This window comes from Balaenoptera acutorostrata, chromosome 20 (assembly GCF_949987535.1).
Source record: "Balaenoptera acutorostrata chromosome 20, mBalAcu1.1, whole genome shotgun sequence".
Taxonomy (NCBI): Eukaryota; Metazoa; Chordata; class Mammalia; order Artiodactyla; family Balaenopteridae; genus Balaenoptera; species Balaenoptera acutorostrata.
The window spans coordinates 39,647,937-39,667,087 of record NC_080083.1 but is presented as its reverse complement, the minus strand read 5'-3'; the positions used below and the strand labels follow the sequence as shown (position 1 = coordinate 39,667,087).

The 19,151-nt window shown below is 44.7% G+C and overlaps 1 protein-coding gene and 1 pseudogene across 4 annotated transcripts in view; one reads left to right on the top strand and one right to left on the bottom strand.

The window, feature by feature from the left end:
• Positions 1–1,859: 1,859 nt before the first annotated feature.
• On the bottom strand, positions 1,860–2,115 carry LOC103010080 (diphthamide biosynthesis protein 3-like; annotated as a pseudogene).
• A 15,624-nt stretch (positions 2,116–17,739) lies between these two features.
• Positions 17,740–19,151, top strand: part of SPAG9 (sperm associated antigen 9) — a 162,874-nt gene continuing 161,462 nt past the window's right edge. For 2 of the 4 annotated variants that reach the window (XM_007176485.2, XM_007176482.2), the window contains exon 1: positions 17,740–18,234. In XM_007176485.2, coding sequence (XP_007176547.1) covers positions 17,932–18,234 — 303 coding nt within the window. In that variant the 5' untranslated portion in view covers positions 17,740–17,931. The remainder of the gene's footprint in view (positions 18,235–19,151) is intronic. The other 2 variants (XM_007176488.2, XM_007176486.2) reach the window with 1 other exon arrangement.

The window sequence follows — 19,151 nt, the reverse complement described above, 5'->3', positions numbered from 1 at the left end:
CTGTATTATAGCAATGATAGTGCTTAGGAGCATAGCTCTGTTTTCAAAAGAAGTGGGGGTGATTCTTGACTCAGCCACTTATTAATTATATGAACTTGCACAAGTTATTCAACATCACTAAGCCTCAGTTTCTATATCTGCTATATCATCATGAGACTGTTGTGAGGATTATATAAAGTAATTCAATAAAAACTTAACACAGTGTCTGGCACATAGTAAATAATAAATGTCAGTTGTTTGGTTTTTTTATAGCTATGGGTGACAATTATTATACCTAAGAAACTGTAACAATAATGATATTAACAGAAATAAGGAAGACCAGAGGGAGCCAGCTAGAGGAAGATGAGTTTGGTGTAATGCTGAATCTGATGGAAAGCAAAGCGAGAGAGAAAATATGTAGTAATCAATTAAGGACACTTATCTGGGGTTCAGAAGAGATGCTAGGCCTAAGGAGAGACATGTAGGAATTATCTGCATAAAAGTGATCTGTAGGTCAATAAAATATTTACAAACGGGCAATATTTACCATTCATTTGTTACACAGAAATGAATAATAACAAATGTTTATTGAAAGATTGCTCTGTGCCAGGTACAAAGTGCTTTACTTACAGTAACTTTTTAAATCCGAATAACCACTTAATGATATACATACTACTACTATTCTCATTCTTTCTTTTTAACCCCCCTTTTAATTAATTAATTAATTAATTTATTTATTTATTTATTTTTGGCTGCATTGGGTCTTTGTTGCTGCACATGGGCTTTCTCTAGTTGTGGCAAGTGGGGCTACTCTTCATTGCAGTGAGCGGGCTTCTCATTGCAGTGGCTTCTCTTGTTGCAGAGCACAGGGTCTAGGCGTGCGGGCTTCAGTAGTTGTGGCTTGAAGGCTCTAGAGCGCAGGCTCAGTAGTTGTGGTGCACGGGCTTAGTTGCTCCGCGGCATGTGGGATCTTCCCGGACCAGGGCTCGAACCCATGTCCCCTGAATTGGCAGGCAGATTCTTAACCACTGTGCCACCAGGGAAGTCCCCCCCCCCTTTTTTTTTAAAGAATCCTAATGACTTTGAAGTAGATGATGCTGTTGTCAGATAATGAAGTAATTAGGTGTAAGATATAAAAGTAATAAAACTGGGATTTCCCTGGTGGGCCAGTGGATGAGAATCCATCTTCTAATGCAGGGGACGCGGGTTCGTTCGCTGGTCAGGGAACTAAGATCCCACATGCCGGGGCACCTAAACCCACGCGCCGCAACTAGGGAGAAGCCCGCACACCACAACTACTGAGCCTGCGTGCTCTGGAGCCTACGTGCCACAACTAGGGAAGCCTGTGCGCAGCAACTAGAGAGAAGCCTGAAACGAAGAGCCTGCACACCACAATGGAGAACCAGTGCAGCCAAAATTTAAAAAATAAATAAACTAATTTTAAAAATATAAATTAAAAATAAAACTGAGGGAAAGAAAGCACTGATTTGAAATTATCTTCCTTTAAGTTCGGATGGAAAATTAAGAAAACTTCCAATTCAAAGTTCTAAGCACAAAATCCAGGTATGTCATGTAGTGGACTTGCTTCTTCAATTGGACCTTAATTCTGCAGCCAATGCAAAGAATCCACTCTCTAATGAACAGCAAGCTACAAAATGATTCTCGGGAATTCCCTGGCCGTCCAGTGGTTAGCACTCCACACTTCCATTGCAGGGGGCACGGGTTTGATCCCTGGTCAGGGGAACTAGGATCCCGCAAGACCCATGGCGCGGCCACACACACAAAAAATTCTCCCCATGAAGAAGCCAGTGACTTTGCATTTGATTTTTCCAGCTTGGTTAATTCCCAAAAGTTCAGGCTTTGGAGTCCTAAAGTCTTCTTTAGCATTTAACTAGTTTTTTGCTGGTGGAAGGGGCTGGGACTGTCTCTCCACACTCCACACGTAAGCTGATCTTTGTCATAAATCACTTTTATAATGAGAGAGCAGCTAGGGCACTTCACCATGTCTTCCCCATTTGTCAAATCTTCCCAGGTGATGCAAAAGTTACCCCCACACGGGCAGGGGTAGGAGTACCTCTCTGAGTCCTTCTCATATTGGAAGTCCTCGATCTCCACCTCATCGTGAAACACCGCCATCATCACTGGGGCCAGTAGAGGTCTGTCACCTGCCCTGTCCTACTCAGGCGGGGGTTGGTCCAACTTCTCAGGCCCGGCCTAGCCGGGCCTATTCTCATTCTTTAGGTGAGGAAACTGAGGCTCATGGAGGGTGGGTAACTTGCTCGAGGTCAGATAGCTAGAAGAGGTAGAACCAGGATTTAAACCAATCAGTGCAGTGTCAGAGCCTGGGCCTTAAACACATGTATGCTGCTTCACTCTGAAAAAGGTTTCATTCCCAGGTTTCACTTCAATGGGAGGGATCACTATGGGGTGCAAAGAAATTATAATTCCAGACCAATACTCTAATACTGTGGAAAGAAAAGAATTGATTCAGGTCATGATTGTCCTGTTATTAATGATTTAAGGAATCAGAGCAAGTAATGCATTATGCCTGTGTATGAGAAATGGAAAGGCATCTGAGGATGCAGCGCTAAGAGAGTATATTCATAACACTAATTGGGAATGGACCCCCAGGGAATCTTCCCTGTTTGTAAGCAAGAATGAAGTATGAACACTTCCACCTTTGACTCCAGAGTCAAACTACAAATCAAACAGCAGGATCATTTGGTGAAGGTAATTGCCTCTGTTTCACAAAAACTATACAGAGATCATCTGTCTGCTTCTGGCTCTAGAGTGTGGAAGGAAAAACTACCTCCTCAATCTTCTGAGTGAGGCCCTGATCACTGAGGGAGGGAGAGGGAGAGTTTTTTGGGAAACCTGCATTATTTGCTGATTGGGGAAGGAAGTTGTGAGAGACTCCTCACACAGTCTGGTGCAACAACCATATGAAGAGCGCACTATTCTAATTTTTAGTTTACAGATGGGGAAACAGAGGCACCAGGAAAGTTAAATAACTTACCCAAGGCTGCAAAACTAATTCACAGCAGAGCCAGGCTGTGAATCCATCTTACTCTTGCTCCAGAGCTCACATGCTTAATTACCATGCTATACAGCATAGAATATGTCTTCAGAAATCACAGACATCCCTGGCCCAATTAGACCTTAAGGATCACACCCCAACCCAAATTACATCAGTCATCTTTGTCCTTCTATTCATTTATATTGCCTGCCTTTGACGTCCCTGTGTTTTCTGCTCTTGCCTTTGAACAATGACACTAATACCATTGATCTTGTCTCCAAAAACTCCTCAATCCCATTTATTTTTACATTCTCTTACAACCCTCCTCTTGTCTCCATTTTGTTTCTTTCTTTTTTGTCTTGTCTCCAATTTCTAAACTTAGGTATAATAAAGCCTTTAGCAAAAACATGGACTTTGCCTATAACAGTCCTTCCACTTGCCTTGACCCTGATAGTTTTTCAGGCTAAAATTCTCTGGGGGAAGGATTATGTAGCTGAAGAAGCTCTGCATTCAGAGCAGTGATTTAGCATTAATCTGTTTCTTGCTTTCATGTCCTCTGACTCTCCAGGACCCCCACTGGGAGCCTGTGACCTGCACATGTTATCTTTGGTCTTTACTGTTGAAGATTACGATATTAGACTGGTTAGGTAGTATCTCTCCTTCCTCCCTTCAGCCTCTTCAAATTGCAGCTGAATGTAAATGTCGTATAATCTGTGATTTCTATAATGCTATGATCATAGTGCCTTTTGTATTAGTCAGGATAGGCTGGGTTGTGCTGAAGAAAAAAATAATCGCCAAATCTCCATGGCTTAATTTCTTAGTGCATTCAGATGCTATAACAAAAATACCAGAACTTCCCTGGCAGTCCAGTGATTAAGACTCTGCGCTCCCAATGCAGGGGGCATGGTTCAATCCCGGGTCGGGGAACTAAGATCCCACATGCTGCACAGCACAGCCAAAAAACAAAACAAAAAAACCCAAAAAATACCATAGACTAGGTAGTTTATAAAAAACAAACATTGGGGAATTCCCTGGCATTCCAGTGTTTAGGACTCTGCACTTTCACTGCCAAGGGCCTGGGTTCTCAGGGAACTAAGATCCCACAAGCCGCATGATGCAGCCAAAAACAAACAAACAGACAACAAACATTTATTTCTCATAGTTCCGGAGACAGGCAAGTCCAAGATCATGATGCCAATAGATTTGGTGTCTAGTGAGAATCCCCTTCATTAATAGCAGTTTTCTCACTGTAACCTCACACAGTGAAAACAGCAAGGTCTTTTTTACAAGGGCACTGATCCCATTCATGAGGGTGGAGCCCCTCCCAAAGGCTCCACCTCCTAATACCATTATCTAGGGTCTTAGGATTTCAACATAAGAATTTGGTTGTTGCCGGGGTGGGGTGGGAGGAGAGAACATAAACATTTTGTCCATTGCACTGAACAAAACCAGACTTTCTCACTCACCTGAAATCTGCTGCAGGGTCAGCACCTCTGTGGTTAGTTCTCCCTCTGCAATGACTTGGGAACCTGATTCTTTCCAACATGTGGCTCTACCACCTTAATACACAGCCTACGTGCAGCCCAACAGAGCAGAGAGAGCTGGAGGGTCATGCAGTTGCCCTTAAATGGTTGGTTTGGCCTGAAGGTGACACTTATCACTGCTCCTTCCAGCCCATTGACTAGAACTAGTCAAATGGCCCTGCCTAACTCTAAGGGAGCTAGGAAATAAGGAGGAACACAGGGCATTCTGTGAGCAGGAAATGTCTTTGCCTTCTTCTCGTTATTGTATCATATACTGCAATCTTGTCTTTCTTTCCCAGTCTAGTCACAGCCCGTCCACTTGTACCTTGAACCTTCTACCTCTAAATCCACAAAGTATAGTTTAATCCAATTCTTGTCCTTTGGAGTGTTTCATCTCCTGCCAGATGACCCTGCCTTTGCTCTTTCACTGGTATACGTCACAGCTGCAGAGTTTTCTCCCTCATCACCATTCCTACTTTCGTTATCTAGTCATTTTCCAGGATCTACCCAGCTGAGAGTAGTCTGGAAAGACCCCTTAAACTTTCTGCAATTAAAATTGAAGTTGTTAAGAACAAGAAACGCTCTTTCTCTAGAGTGGAGAGAAGAAAGGGAGAGAGGGGAAACACTGAAGGAAAAAAAGCAGGTTGAATAAATCTTCTGGAGGTCAGGTCCAGGAGCCACCCTGGTCCACTGTTCTCTAGGACAGTTTAATGCAGGTCAGACAAAAAGACGTCTGGGAAAGAGCCCTAATGCTCTCTGCTCTCTCTGAGTTTTCCTCTTCCACAGTTTACTCATGTTCTGATCAAAATGAGCATTAGTGTCACGCTTTTGTTTTTAATAAACGTACTACAAGAGCAGTATTTAAGGAAATTTTTAAAAGAGAAAATTTAATCCTACCAACTTAAAAGTTATTGTTGTTTGCATATTTCTTTCCAATTGTAGGGGAGGAAAAATCTTTTCTTCTACCCATCTTCCGTTCTCCAGCTAGGACCCAATAAATTAGACTGGCCAAAAACAGATTAACAAAAGAAAAACAGATGTTTATTAACATGTGTGTTGCACATGCATCTATGGGAGTACCCAGCGATGAGCTACCCGAAAGGGTAGCTAGCATTTGGGCTTATATCCCATCTTAGGCTAAACAAAAGAGAAGAAATTTGGGGCTTCTGGGCAGAGGAGTACGTTATGGGAAGGCGACCAGGAAAAGTGCAGTAAACAAGGGTTGTTTAGTAAGGTTTGTTATGTAGATTTAAGTGGGTGCCTTCTCCTTTAATAAGAGTTGTTAAGGGAATGGTCCAGTGCTTAGGACTCTGAGCTGAGGGCCTGGGAACTAAGAAGATCCTGCAAGCCTCAAGGCACGACCAAAAACAAAAAAAGTTAAGAGTCCTTTTCTTCCTGGTTAGGAAGAGGGAGACACACAAATGGAAATTTCCTTTAAGAAAAGAGAATTTGTGCCCTGTTTTCAAGCTTTTCCTAAGTCTGCTTGTTTTCATTGGCCAAATTGATCCATATGCCAAAGAGGCATATTTTGGAATGGCATATTTTGGTACCCTTCATAGCCTTTGTTTATTTTTATATGTTTGCAATTATACCAAACAAGTATTTCCTTTTTTTTTTTTTTTTATGACATGTGTTTTATTTATTTATTTATTTTTTTTTGGCTGTGCTGGGTCTTTGGTTCGTGCGAGGGCTTTCTCCAGTTGCGGCAAGTGGGGGCCACTCTTCATCGCGGTGCGGGGACCGCTCTTCATCGCGGTGCGCGGGCCTTTCACTATCGCGGCCCCTCCCGTCGCGGGGCACAGGCTCCAGAAGCGCAGGCTCAGCAGCCGTGGCTCACGGGCCCAGCCGCTCCGCGGCATGTGGGATCCTCCCAGACCAGGGCTCGAACCCGTGTCTCCTGCATTAGCAGGCAGATTCTCAACCACTGCGCCACCAGGGAAGCCCCCAAGTATTTCCTTTTAAAGGGATGTATCCCTGAGAAGAGAACACATAAAGTGAATGACTTAGTCATTTATATTTTAGTAAGAATTAGCTTGAGGAGCCTTAGCCTTTTTTTTTTTTCTTCAGCAACTGGTTGGGATTAGTACACTAAAGCTTGCGTATAGAAGGAGCAACAGGGAAGCTGGTGGGCATGTGTACCTCAGTAAAACACTTTGGGTAACCCATGGCAGCAAGCAGTCACTGGGTCTTGGGGAATGGAGGACCAACAGGCGTAGAATATGAGAATTAGAAAAAGCAGCAGAAAAGGGGAGTGGTTGGCTCCAAAAGAAACTTTGCCAGCCCAATGATTTTAAGATCACAAATCTAGTGAACAGGATCTTGAAACTCACCTATTCCAACTCCCATCTTGTGTTTCCCTTGACTGCATCCTTGCCATTTGCTGCCAAAACTGGGCTTGAACAACTCCAGTGCTGGGGACTCCACTATTTCCCAAGATCCCCCTAACTATTTTAGACAACTCTCACTCATTAAAAAAAAAAAAATTTTTTTTTTTAATTTTAGCTTTATTAAGCGTTTAAAATAAAGATCTTGGACTTCCCTGGTCGCGCAGTGGTTAAGAATCCGCCTGCCAATGCAGGGGACACAGGTTTGAGCCCTGGTCTGGGAAGATGCCACGTGCTGCGGAGGAGCTAAGCCCATGTGCCACAACTACCGAGCCCGCGCTCTAGAGTCCGGGCACCACAACTACTGAAGCCCGCGCGCCTAGAGCCCGTGCTCTAGGCGCGTGGGCTCTAGAAGCCACCGCTATTATCCTTTTGTTAATAGCTTCATAAGAGAAGCCACTGCAATGAGAAGCCCGCGCACTGCAACAAAGGGTAGCTCCCGCTCGCCGCAACTATAGAAAGCCCGCGTGCAGCAACGAAGACCCAACACAGCCAAAAATAATAAATTAAAAAAAATTTAAAAATAAATCAGTAAAGATCTTATCTTGAGAAAAAAATGTATCTCCTTGTAGCTTTGATTATAAGCTGCCCTCTAGTCCTCCCCCTACATGACCTGCTATTTCAAGACGGCTCCATAATCTCCTTGGAGGCCCTCTTAAATAGGGTAATCATGTCCAGTTACTTCAAGCATTCTTCGATGTCAACACTTCAAGTCCCATTTCCAACCAGGCCACTTTCCCCAGAGTATACCTGACATTTGTAGTTTTCAAGGGATAATATCATCTTGCATAAACCTTAAGAAGAAAATGCAGAATCCTTCTGAGAATGGAGACACTGCTTCAGACATGCTAGGTGTAATTTTCGAAACAGTGACTTGTAGTAAGAAGAGATCCCCATAGGAGAGGGAGGTGGGCTTGGCTCATTGCTAATAATTCTATATCAATTAATAATCTTAGCTTACATTTATTGAACATTTATGTGCCGGGCATTATTCTAGGTGCTTTATGTTTACTGTCTCATCGAATCCTCCCAGTAACCCTATGAGATGGGTCCTCTTATTCTCAACCTCATTTTATTTTTTATCTTTATTTTTTAAAGATTTTTTTTTATGTGGACCATTTTTAAAGTCTTTATTGAATTTGTTACAATATTGCTTCTGTTTTATGTTTTGGTTTTTTGGCCATGAGGCATGTGGGATCTTAGCTCCCTGACCAGGGATTGAACCCACACCCTCTGCATTGGAAGACAAAGTCTTAACCACTGGACCGCCAGGGAAGTTCCCTCAACCTCATTTTACAGATGAGGAAACTGAGGTACAAAGAGTAACTTGCCCAAGATGTCACAGCTAGTAAGTGACAGAAGCACAATTCAAATCCCAGCAGCTAATTCCAGACCTCTTGTACTCCTCAATCACTGTTGTTTACTGCTTCATGCCTGGTTAAGATTTTGAATTTTAATATTTTATACAAAGCAGTAAAGAAAACATTCCTCTGAGTCTTGATTTCTGCTAATTTGATAGTGAACAACAGAATGTTATTCCCTTATATGCAACATATACTTTACATCAGAACAGGACATCAGCCCAGGATATGTCCTCTTCTTTCAGACCTATGGTCTTATGTCAAACGTATGATATTATTTGGCTTTTGACCTAGGAATTTGAAAAAAGGGAGGTCGAATGAGTCACTGAGCTAAGAGTCCAGAGCTCTAGATACTAATTCCAACACAGCCATAATTTTACATGTAACTATGCATGATTCCTCAATTGTAAAATGAGAGAATTGGACTTCACTCCACTCTAAGGCACCTCCAAATGCTGAAATCTTGTGTCCAAAGGAATGACTTTCCCACTGGGAGTTTCCAGCACTGTGGCAGAAGGAAAGAACAAATATATATCTAGAAAGAGGCAGACTCTCTGGTGCCTCTTGAGTCACACATATCAAACTGAAATGAACAAATGAGCATCTGTTCCCTGTTTCTGACGTGTAAAGCTGTCAATTGGCAATAGTTACTATGCTTAGGTTTTCAACTGGCTCTGTTGCCCCTACTAAAAATAAGCCACTGGTGTTAGGGCTGAGTCATTTTCATACATGAATATGTGGAGGAAAAAAGTGACAAAGGCCATAAGGGAACTGTGGGTTATTTCCCTTCCAACCAGACACCACACCTTGTTCCCAAACAGTCCCTCTTTTTCTGTTTTATTTCAGATAAGCTGTATACCTTAAATAGAGAACATATTCAACAGTATGTTATTGTGTTTTAGTTTGTTCATATCCTGTTCACTGCTTGTAGATTGGCCTTTTCCTTAGAGCTGGGTTTTGTACTTTTCTGAGGAATATAGGTTGATGTTAACAATATTTGCAACTGAACTTTACAGTTTACAAAGTGATTACATATACATAGTTTCTTTGGTCAGCCACCCCCTGGTGATGTGGCAACCTGAGGATAGGTTCCCAGCATCCTCTCCAGGTAGTAAAGTCTTATGGGGACGAGACCCATCCTGGGAAAAATTGTAAAGTAAGTTTGCCTTGTTTTAAGGTGGTCTTTTTCTTTAGTTTTGGGGGATTATTTCTCACCTTCTGGGCTCTCCATTCCCCACCCTCCGTTCCTGTGGCCATTGCCCTCATTCTGCTTTGTGCTCAAAGCTTCTCACTTTTGCAGACTTTTTCTCCTAGCTGTAAAATGGGAGGAAAATTGGAGGAGGAAAACACTAAAGTTCTTTCTTAATCTAACTGCTTTTTCCAAATATGCCTTTCTAAGGAGCAATAACAAACTCTAAAATTATCTCAGGATTCTTTCCCTTACTCAATAAAATTCCCCATTCCCTCAGGGTTGCTGGTTTCAACTAGCTATTTGGTGGAAAACAGTTGACTAAACAAAATATAAAGGGTGAATGTTGGATCATGTATTTCATAAAACAATTCTTCCTGGGAGTATTATCCACAAACAAGACTTAAGTACATTCATAAATTAATGACTTAGAATGGTTTGTCCAGCTACCATCTTTCTTTGTGACCCAGTCAGAAGCACCTCAAACCAAAAATGTCCAAAATGAACTTATTATTTTATTTTAAAAAGCTACTTTCCTGACAGCTACTCACCTGAGTCTGCCCGCTCTCCCCTTGAGAGTGTACTATCACTTAATAAATCCTTGCCTTGCTTTCTCGAGGAAGAAAAAAAAAACAACAAAAAAACCTCCTTTCCTTCCTGAATTAACTCTCTCTCTCTCTCTCTCTCTCTCTCTCTCTCTTTTTTTTTGCTACACCAGGCGGCTTGTGGGATGTTAGTTCCCTGACCAGGGATTGAACCTGGGCCCTTGGCAGTGAAAGCTCTATGTCCTGACCACTGGACGGCCAGGGAATTCCCCTGAATTAACTCTCTTGATTGGTGATACCACCATTTACCCATTTGCCCAGACCAGAAACCTGTGGGTCCCTTTCTATCATCCTCTAAATCTACCAAGTTCTGTCCACTGGATTTCTAAAATATTTTTCACACCCATACCATTGCCATTACCTTAACATAAAGGATGGAGAGGCAGGGAGGGAGATTAGGCAGATACAGATGGAATGCGAAGAGCAAGATCTTACTAAGACCAGTTTAAGTGCATGCACCAAGACATTAGGCTGGCAAACCAGACAAAGTTCTTGACCCCTACCCATAGCACTCTACCTCCACCACCACTTTTTAACATATTGGTAGCCTAGCCTGCAGGGCTCCCAAAATGTAGAGAAAATACCTCTGCTCACTATTAAGATTTAACTTGGAGTTGAAGTTGAGATGGAGAAAGAATACATGGGAAAAGGCCTCACATTTCAGACTGAAAGACTGGTAAGAGGGGGGCAAGGAGAACAGGAATAGAGAATAAAACTATCAGACAGGCATCCACATTTTTGGAAGTCCAGGCTTTGTCCCAGAGAGTAGGAGAAGTGTTGAATAAACGAAAATAACATTGAGGGCTCTACCCTCCTCTTATCTGGGGCTCAGGATGATGCTCCTTGAAGACCACCCCATGTCAACCTAGGGAACAAGTACCTCAAGTTGGCTGTGTTGTGGACTTGGGTGGTGGGAAGCTCAGAGGTTTAGCTTTCTTTTTTTTTTTAAGTTTTATTTATTATTTATTTATTTATTTAATTTATTTTTGGCTGCATCGCGTCTTAGTTGCAGCACCCGGGGTCTTCGTTGAGGCATGCAGGATCTTTCACTGCGCCGTGCAGGCTCTTCGTTGTGGTGCATGGGCTTCCCTCTAGTTGTGGTGCGTGGGCTCCAGGGCGCGTGGGTTGTGTAGTTGTGGTGCTCAGGTTCCAGAGCGCGTGGGGTCTGTAGTTTGCGGGAGGGGGGCTCTTGTTGAGGCATGTGAGCTCAGTAGTTGTGGCATGTGGGCTCAGTGGGATCCTAGCTCCCTGATCAGGGTTCGAACCTGCATAGCCTGCATTTCAAGGCAGACTCTTTATCACTGAACAACCAGGGAAGTCCCAGAGGTTTAGCTTTCTTAATCTGGCCTGGGAACTTGGGGTGGAGATGGGCGGTAGGCAGCAGGTAGCTCTGAGGTGAGGGCTGCAGAGAAGGCTACCATCATAGCCAGACCTCAGAGACATCTCAGGTAATATCAGAGTCAAAGAGGCCAAGTTAGATGGGTAGTGATGACAAAAGAATGGACCCTGAGTTCCAGTAGCTCAAAACTTCAATCCATTTTTTTTTTTCTTTTGGCTTCACCTCATGGCATGTGGGATCTTAGTTCCTCGACCAGGGATAGAATCTGCGCCCCCTGCAGTGGAAGCACGGATTCTTAACCACTGGACCACCAGGGAAGTCCCTCAAAACTTCAACTTTGAAGGCCAGCTGGATATCTAGAGACTAGGCAAGCAAGGAACATTGTTCAGAGACCAGAAGAAAAGAGCAAAGGTCACTTCATGGATCCAAAGACCCCATTCACCTTTACCTACCTTGATCAAGTGGCTGAAGAAATGCTTCTTCCCTATAATCTAAATACTCTAAAGGGGAGGACCAGGAAGGGGAGAGATTAGCTGAAAAGACTCATCATTCTTATCCAAGAGAGACTGCACATGACCTAAAGGTACTGTTTCAATAATCCCTTTAGACCAAGCTTTCCTTTGAACTTGGTCGATTCTGTGAGTGAGGTTTCAGAAAGTAGGCCAGATTAGGTTTAGACAAAACAAATAAATCATTTTTCTCTGCTTATCTGAATCTGTGAGTTAACTCCCAAGCCAATCCTCTGCTGAGATTACCTTCCCCTTGGCAAAATCTTCCAGGAGAACTTCACCTAAATAACCTCCAAACAGAGTTAACTATTCTTTCTTCTTTATCACTGCACTTTATACGTATTTAGATTGTTGCACTTGCACAAGACTTATGCTTCCAGACCTGCCTCCTTCACTAGACTGCTTGTCTTGGGGGAAAATATTGTGCCTGACTCATCTTGACCTTGGCCTACCACCTTCAACTTGGGCCTTACACAGGACCAGCATCAAATAGGCAACAAGTGCTGGCTGAATTGCACTGAGTTCTTAAAGATGGTGGATTTCAGGTGCAATGTTTTGGGTAATTAAGACCTTCCCCTCAAATCATATACACAAACTAATTGGTATTCAGAAAAATCAGACAGTTTCATCTCCATTCCTTTCCCAGCATGACTGTTAAAAAGTATGTCAAAATTAATTTCTAAACTAGAATGGATTGATAGTGTCATCCCCAGTGAAATCTGTTTAAAGACTCTTTTGGAAATGGGCTCTGGGTTTGTCTGATGTTTCCTAAAAATCTAATGTATACCTTTCTCATCTATTTACCTAGGAGACTCAAGTGAGGGGTGATGGGGTAGGTGAAAAAAATTCAGGTTTCTTGCTGGTGAGTCTCACTGGATGCTTACTTGCTCCAGACAAAGAGGGTCCCCTTGCACTCTATTCTTCTCCCACAAGGACAATGATTTCCTGGATCACCTTACAGATTGTTGAGTATTAACCATGTGATATCTTGGAAATGGGATTTTCTGGGTGGTTTTAAATTTCTTTGTGCTTTTCTGTATTTAGCCAATTTTCTATAGTGAGTATACATTTTGTCTATAATTGGGGGAAAAAATCCAACTAACCCACTGTTTTGAAAATATGTCTTTTATTCCCAGAGTGAACTTCAGCTATAAAAAGTATACCGAGGGACTTCCCTGGTGGTCCAGTGGCTAAGACTCCACGCTACCAATGCAGGGGGCCCAGGTTTGATCCCTGGTCAGAGAACTGGATCCCACAGGAATGTTGCAACTAAGAGTTCACACGCTGCAACTAAAGATCCCACGTGCTGTAACTAAGGAACCCACGAGCCGCAACTAAGACCCGGTGCGGCCAAAATAAATAAATAATAAATAAATAAATATTTAAAAAAAAAGTATACTGAGAGGTGGGTGATGGGCCTTCTTTTCCACTTCTTCCACCAACTCAGGTCAGAAGGAGGTGGAGAGAAAATAGACCTGAACACAAATATGACCAACATACCTTGGTCCCATCTAAAACAGACTCTATATTGGGATTCTTGCTTCAGCCATATGTTCAGCCTCCTCATTTTAGAGGCATTTCTGGTAGTCCGATGTTCTGGGTGGGGGGCTGGAGGGTGGGGGAGGGTGCTACAAAGGAATAGGCCTTCTTGCAACTTCATCCTGGACAGATTTAGCCATCTTATCCTGACACCTTAAAAGGCTTTCAAAGGAAAAACTGAGGGCTCAGAAAAGTCCTCTGGCACTTTTCAGGAGCCCTGAATTCCATAGTTGGACTGCCTCACCGAGCACGTTCTAATTTGTAAGGGGTGATAAATCACTTAATCATTTCACATTGCAATAGATGGAGGGTTTTGTGTACTAGTAGCCCTATTTTCTCTTCCTCTTCCAGCGACCCACTCTCCCCATGTGGGAAAATGTAGTTTGTGAAACCAGAGAAATTGAGTTACATAGAAACAACTATAAAAGTTCCAGAAGTCTAGGGCTTCCCCGGTGGCGCAGTGGTTGAGAATCTGCCTGCTAATGCAGGGGACACGGGTTCGAGCCCTGGTCTGGGAAGATCCCACATGCCGCGGAGCAACTAGGCCCGTGAGCCACAACTACTGAGCCTGCGCGTCTGGAGCCTGTGCTCCGCAACAAGAGAGGCCACGACAGTGAGAGGCCCGCGCACCGCGATGAAGAGTGGCCCCCGCTTGCCGCAACTAGGGAAAGCCCTAGCACAGAAACGAAGACCCAACATAGCAATCAATCAATCAATCAATCAATAAATCTTTAAAAAAAAAAAAAAAAAAAGTTCCAGAAGTCTAGACAAACAACAAGACCAGCAATTTCGCTCTTCCAGTGATTATAGTAATTGAGCTTAGGAAGAAACTCCTCCCTTCCTTCCCTCATCAGCTCCTCCCCTCTGCTGCTCCCGTTAGTGTCCTCACTATTTGTGCAAGGCCAAAGAATATCTTAAAATGGAATTTCCTTCCTTGTAGGAACCAAAAGTAAACATGTACTCTATTTTTTTTTTTTTTTTGGCAGTGCCGCACAGCACATATGGGATCTTAGTTCCCTGACCAGGGTTTGAATCCATGCCCCCTGCAGTGGAAGCGCAGAGTTTTAACCAATAGACTGCCAGGGAAGTCCCGTAAACATTTACTCTAAATCCACAACATAACCTGTTTTCCTGAATGACTCTTAGTCTTTAACAATAATCTCAGCCCGTGGGGTCAGAGGTGGGTGCTGGAAATTTATCCAGGGGGTTGAGTATAGGAGGTAGTATTACTGCCTACAATGTTAGGAGTCGACTAAAGGGACTCAGTCTCAAGGCCCTCTCTCCTGTCTTTCACTCCCACCTACAAACCAGAATCACAGGATTTAAGAATTGCAAGAAGTCTTTACAGATTCTGTAACACACCTCTTCATCATACAGATGAAGAAGTTGAGGCTCACAGTCCTTATCACAGTGACTGGTACCCAGTAGGTATTCAGTAACCATTAGCTTTTTTTGTTTCTGGCCTAAGTTCTTCAAAATGACAAGTCCATACTAAGGGTATAAGGTTCCCAATTTAAAAACTGTTTTCTTTACACTCTATCACACTGAGTTATGTGGTTCTATTGGGTTTACTAAAAGTCATTATAGCCATAAATTTAATTTATAACAGCTTCATTGAGATACAATTCCCATAGCATATAATTCAACTATTGAAAGTGTACAATTTGATGACTTTTAGTATATTCAGCGTTGTTTATCTATCACCATAATCAATTTTAGAACATTTTCATTAGCCCCAAAAGAAACCCATGCCCATTAGCATTCACTCTTATTTTCCCTTGTTCCTCCAGCCAACCCTAGGCAATGATTGATCTTTCATATGTGGTCCTTTGTGACTGGCTTCTTTTACTAAGTATATTTTCCAGGTTCATCCATGTTGTAGTATGTACTACATTTCTTTTTATTGCTAAATAATAAATATTCCTTTATATGCATACACCATATTTTATTTAAGAGTTGATGGATATTTGGCAGAATTTTATTTTAAACAAATGTGATCACTGAGCTAGCAGAAGCTTAAAATCAAGATAAATATGTATCTCATATAGTTCTATCTTGAATTTATACCTAAAGAAGCATACTTACTATGAAGACTTTACTATAATCTCAGACCTGAAAATCAACAGACATTTTTTCTCTAAATTTTCTGATGTGTATGATAATACTGTGCAAAGACAAAGTAAAGCCTTGGCCTAAGTTTTCCTGCTCCTCTGACTCTTAGGAAAATAGAGGCATATACATAGGTAGATTGCCCAAGTAAGCGCCCTCAGGAAGAGAAAAAAGAAGAGAAAAGAAAAGAAAGATTCAGAGTAAGACTCTTCTGGTTTTCAAATGTGAGATTTAGAAAAGAAAGGGCATTTGGGGCGAACCAGCTGATAGGCGAAACTAAGATCCAGACATATACACAAACAATATAAAGGTGACTGTAGGGTGAGGGTGAGAAAGGGGGAGAGTACAGGCCACAAATTCAGTCATGTCTGACCTCGTAAGGCTTAGTATTTTCATTTTTGTCTTTTTATACCTTGGCCCTTGCCCAACCTCCATAATGCTTTTGTGGGTCTCCATGGTATCTATGATCCTGGGAGGTAGCTGACTCCCCCAGTGAACCCTTCTTTATCCAAATCTTGCCTTCCCTGGCCCTATTCTTAGAGGAGTTGAGGCCACAGTACTCCTGAGTCACCTACTGCGGAGATAAGGGGCTTTTGGGAGTGTCTTCTGCCCCATTTGCAGAGGCTATGATGCCAAAAGCTCAGCTTCTCTATACATCGGTGCTGAATCAAATCTCGGAGACAGAGTTTTGGGTGAAGTAGAAAAGGATAGTTTTATTACTTTGCCAGGCAAAGGGGGACACAACAGGCTCCTGCCTGGAAAAACTGTGTCCTAACTTGGAGATGATAGTGAGAAGTTTTATAGTAATGTTTCAAAGAGGGCGTGATCAGCTCGTGGACATTCTTCTGATGGGTTGGTGGTGAGTTAAGTAGGAATCAACATCATCAACCTTCAGGTTCCAACTGGTTTGGGGTCTAAATGCTTGTGGGCAACATACCATCGTTAACTTCTCCCACCTGGAGGAGGTTTCAGTATCTGCAAAATAGCTCAAAGATATTGTTGTGTGTATCCCTTGATGGGTAACCAGGACCTTGCCCCATGGTTCCACTACTGTTTCTCTTGACTGTTTCTCCCTTGTATTGATGAATCCCTTCTTTCCCTAATTAACAACTGCTTGAAACTACCCACTGGAACTCAGGGAAGATCTTGGAGGCTAAATGAAGCCTGTTTCCTGTAATCAAAGAAATGGAGGACAGAGAAAGGTTTTTTGCCCAGGAGCCCCAGAGGGCCCCCCCTCGGTATCAGCTAGAAGAGAACACTAGGAAGTGATCCTTGACTCAGCCTGCCTGAGGTTTGGGTGTTGTCATTCCCCACACGTGATTCTCTCCCAGGCGGCTGAGACCTCACGTACTATCGGACTTACTCACCCCAGTGACTCCACCTCTTTCCTCCTCTACTCCCCAACCCCCATCAGCCTGCCCTGCTTCAAGATTAGAGGAAAGGAGGGTGGCTGGAGCCAGGAAATGCCACTCTCCCAAGTTGGCCAGAGGAAGCAGAGAAACCCGTGTTTGCCAAAGCACAAGATGTGGCGTTCGTTCTACCCTTCTACAGAATGCTTTGCACGGCCTCTGTTTAAGGCTATCCATACTGTCTTTAACCCCCAAATAGTTCTATCCTATTCAAGACCACCTTATCACTGAGGCAGACCTTGTCCCACTTAAGGTTGCTTTCCCTTCCCATCTGTTTTCCGCTTCTCTGAGTACGGAATTCTCAATCAGAACTGGTTTGAGTCCCCGATCAGCCTCCTTCCCGTTCTCGCTGCGTGACCTTGAGTGAACCATAACTTCTCCGGGCCTACTTTCCTTGTCTGTGAAACGAAGGCCAAACGTCTACCGCACCAAACATCCTTGTGGTGAGGAACAAATGTAAAAGCCCTTTGTGAGCTGTAAAAAGTAATAAAATTTTGGCTATTCTGGACCTCTAGTCACTCTTCCAGAACCCCTCCCTTTCCACTCAGATGCGCCCTACAAATCGCGCCCGGGGCGGGCACTTCTCACCACCCTCCTCTCGCAGTCTTTCCTATTGGCTTACGCAACGACCTCGCGGCGCCGAGTGTTGACGCCATGCCGCCTCCGCCGGCGAAGGGTGACGCATTGGTCCCGCCCCCGGCCGCGCCTGGCCTCCCGCGGGGCCCCGCCCTACGGGCCGACGCGGCGCGGATCCCGCCCCGCGGGTGACGTGTGGCGCGCGCGGCTTAGCCGCCCTGGCAGTTGGTGCAGCGGCGGTAGGGCTGGGTGCGCTTGCTTCACCCCTCCCCTCCTCCGTCCCGGGCCCCCACCCAGCCGGGCCCAGCCGCAGCCCCAGCCCCAGCGGCCCGTCCCGTGCGGGCCCTTGTCGTCCCCTCAGCCGGCGACGCCCCGGGCCGGCCGCCCGCCACCATGGAGCTGGAGGACGGTGTGGTGTACCAGGAGGAGCCCGGCGGCTCCGGGGCCGTGATGTCGGAGCGGGTGTCCGGCCTGGCCGGCTCCATCTACCGCGAGTTCGAGCGGCTCATCGGGCGCTACGACGAGGAGGTGGTCAAGGAGCTGATGCCACTGGTGGTGGCCGTGCTGGAGAACCTGGACTCGGTGTTCGCGCAGGACCAGGAGCACCAGGTGGAGCTGGAGCTGCTGCGGGACGACAACGAGCAGCTCATCACCCAGTACGAGCGAGAGAAGGCGCTGCGCAAGCACGCCGAGGAGGTGAGGGCCGGCCGGCTGGGAGTGCAAGGGCCCGGCCCGAGGGCGGGCCGGGGGCCGGGGGTCGCGGTCCGTCTCAGGATGGGAGGGGCGTCGGCCTCCTGGAGGCAGGCCTGAGGCCGAGGCCAGCCGGACCGAGCCCGGCGGCCGCGAGGTCCCGGGACCCCCGGCCGGCGTTGGACGCCCAGGCAGGCTAGTGAGTGTCCAGGAGGAGAGAGTGAGATGGGGGAAGCAAGGCCCGGGGAGGAAGCCACAGCCTGGCCTGAGGGCACCTGGGATTGGCTGAGAGCGGAGATTTTAGGGTGTCTGCTTGCCTTTTGTAGTTTAGGGAAGTTTCCGACCACCGTGGGATAGTCAGATGGCGGTTCAAACTTTTATCACGGGCGGGGTGGGGGTGGGCGCATTTAAACACTACTGCCCTGGATATGTAACTTCCGCTGGTTCCAGCACCTTTCCTGGGGGTTGCTGCTTTGGGAAGTTAGAGATCTCCCTCTTTCGGCCAGTTTCTTGTTGACGTTTTAACCCTACTGAGAAAGAGGTTTTATTTTATGTTTTAAGTGCCTTGGTTGACACTTTGTCAACAGTTAGATGTTGTATAACAATACTCTGTAAATATGGAGAGTATGCAATTTTATCTTATTGGTATCCCACATCAAAGCTTTCTTCCTTGTCAGGTGGTAACCTTGGACAGTTCCCTTTAAAAACCCTTTGTTTATTTATAAAGAGGACGGGAACGGGGTGAGGGGCAGGTTGAGGAGGTGTGGGTGACAGTTGGCAAGCCTTTTCAAAGACTACAGTTTACAGGTGCTCTTGGCCAGCTTTTAACTTTAGTGCCTCAGCAGTGTGACCTCGGTGCCCTAACCTTGAGTCTGTGAACCTTTTGCAGCTCAGGAGTGCAAGTGACAGGTCTTTGACTTCTT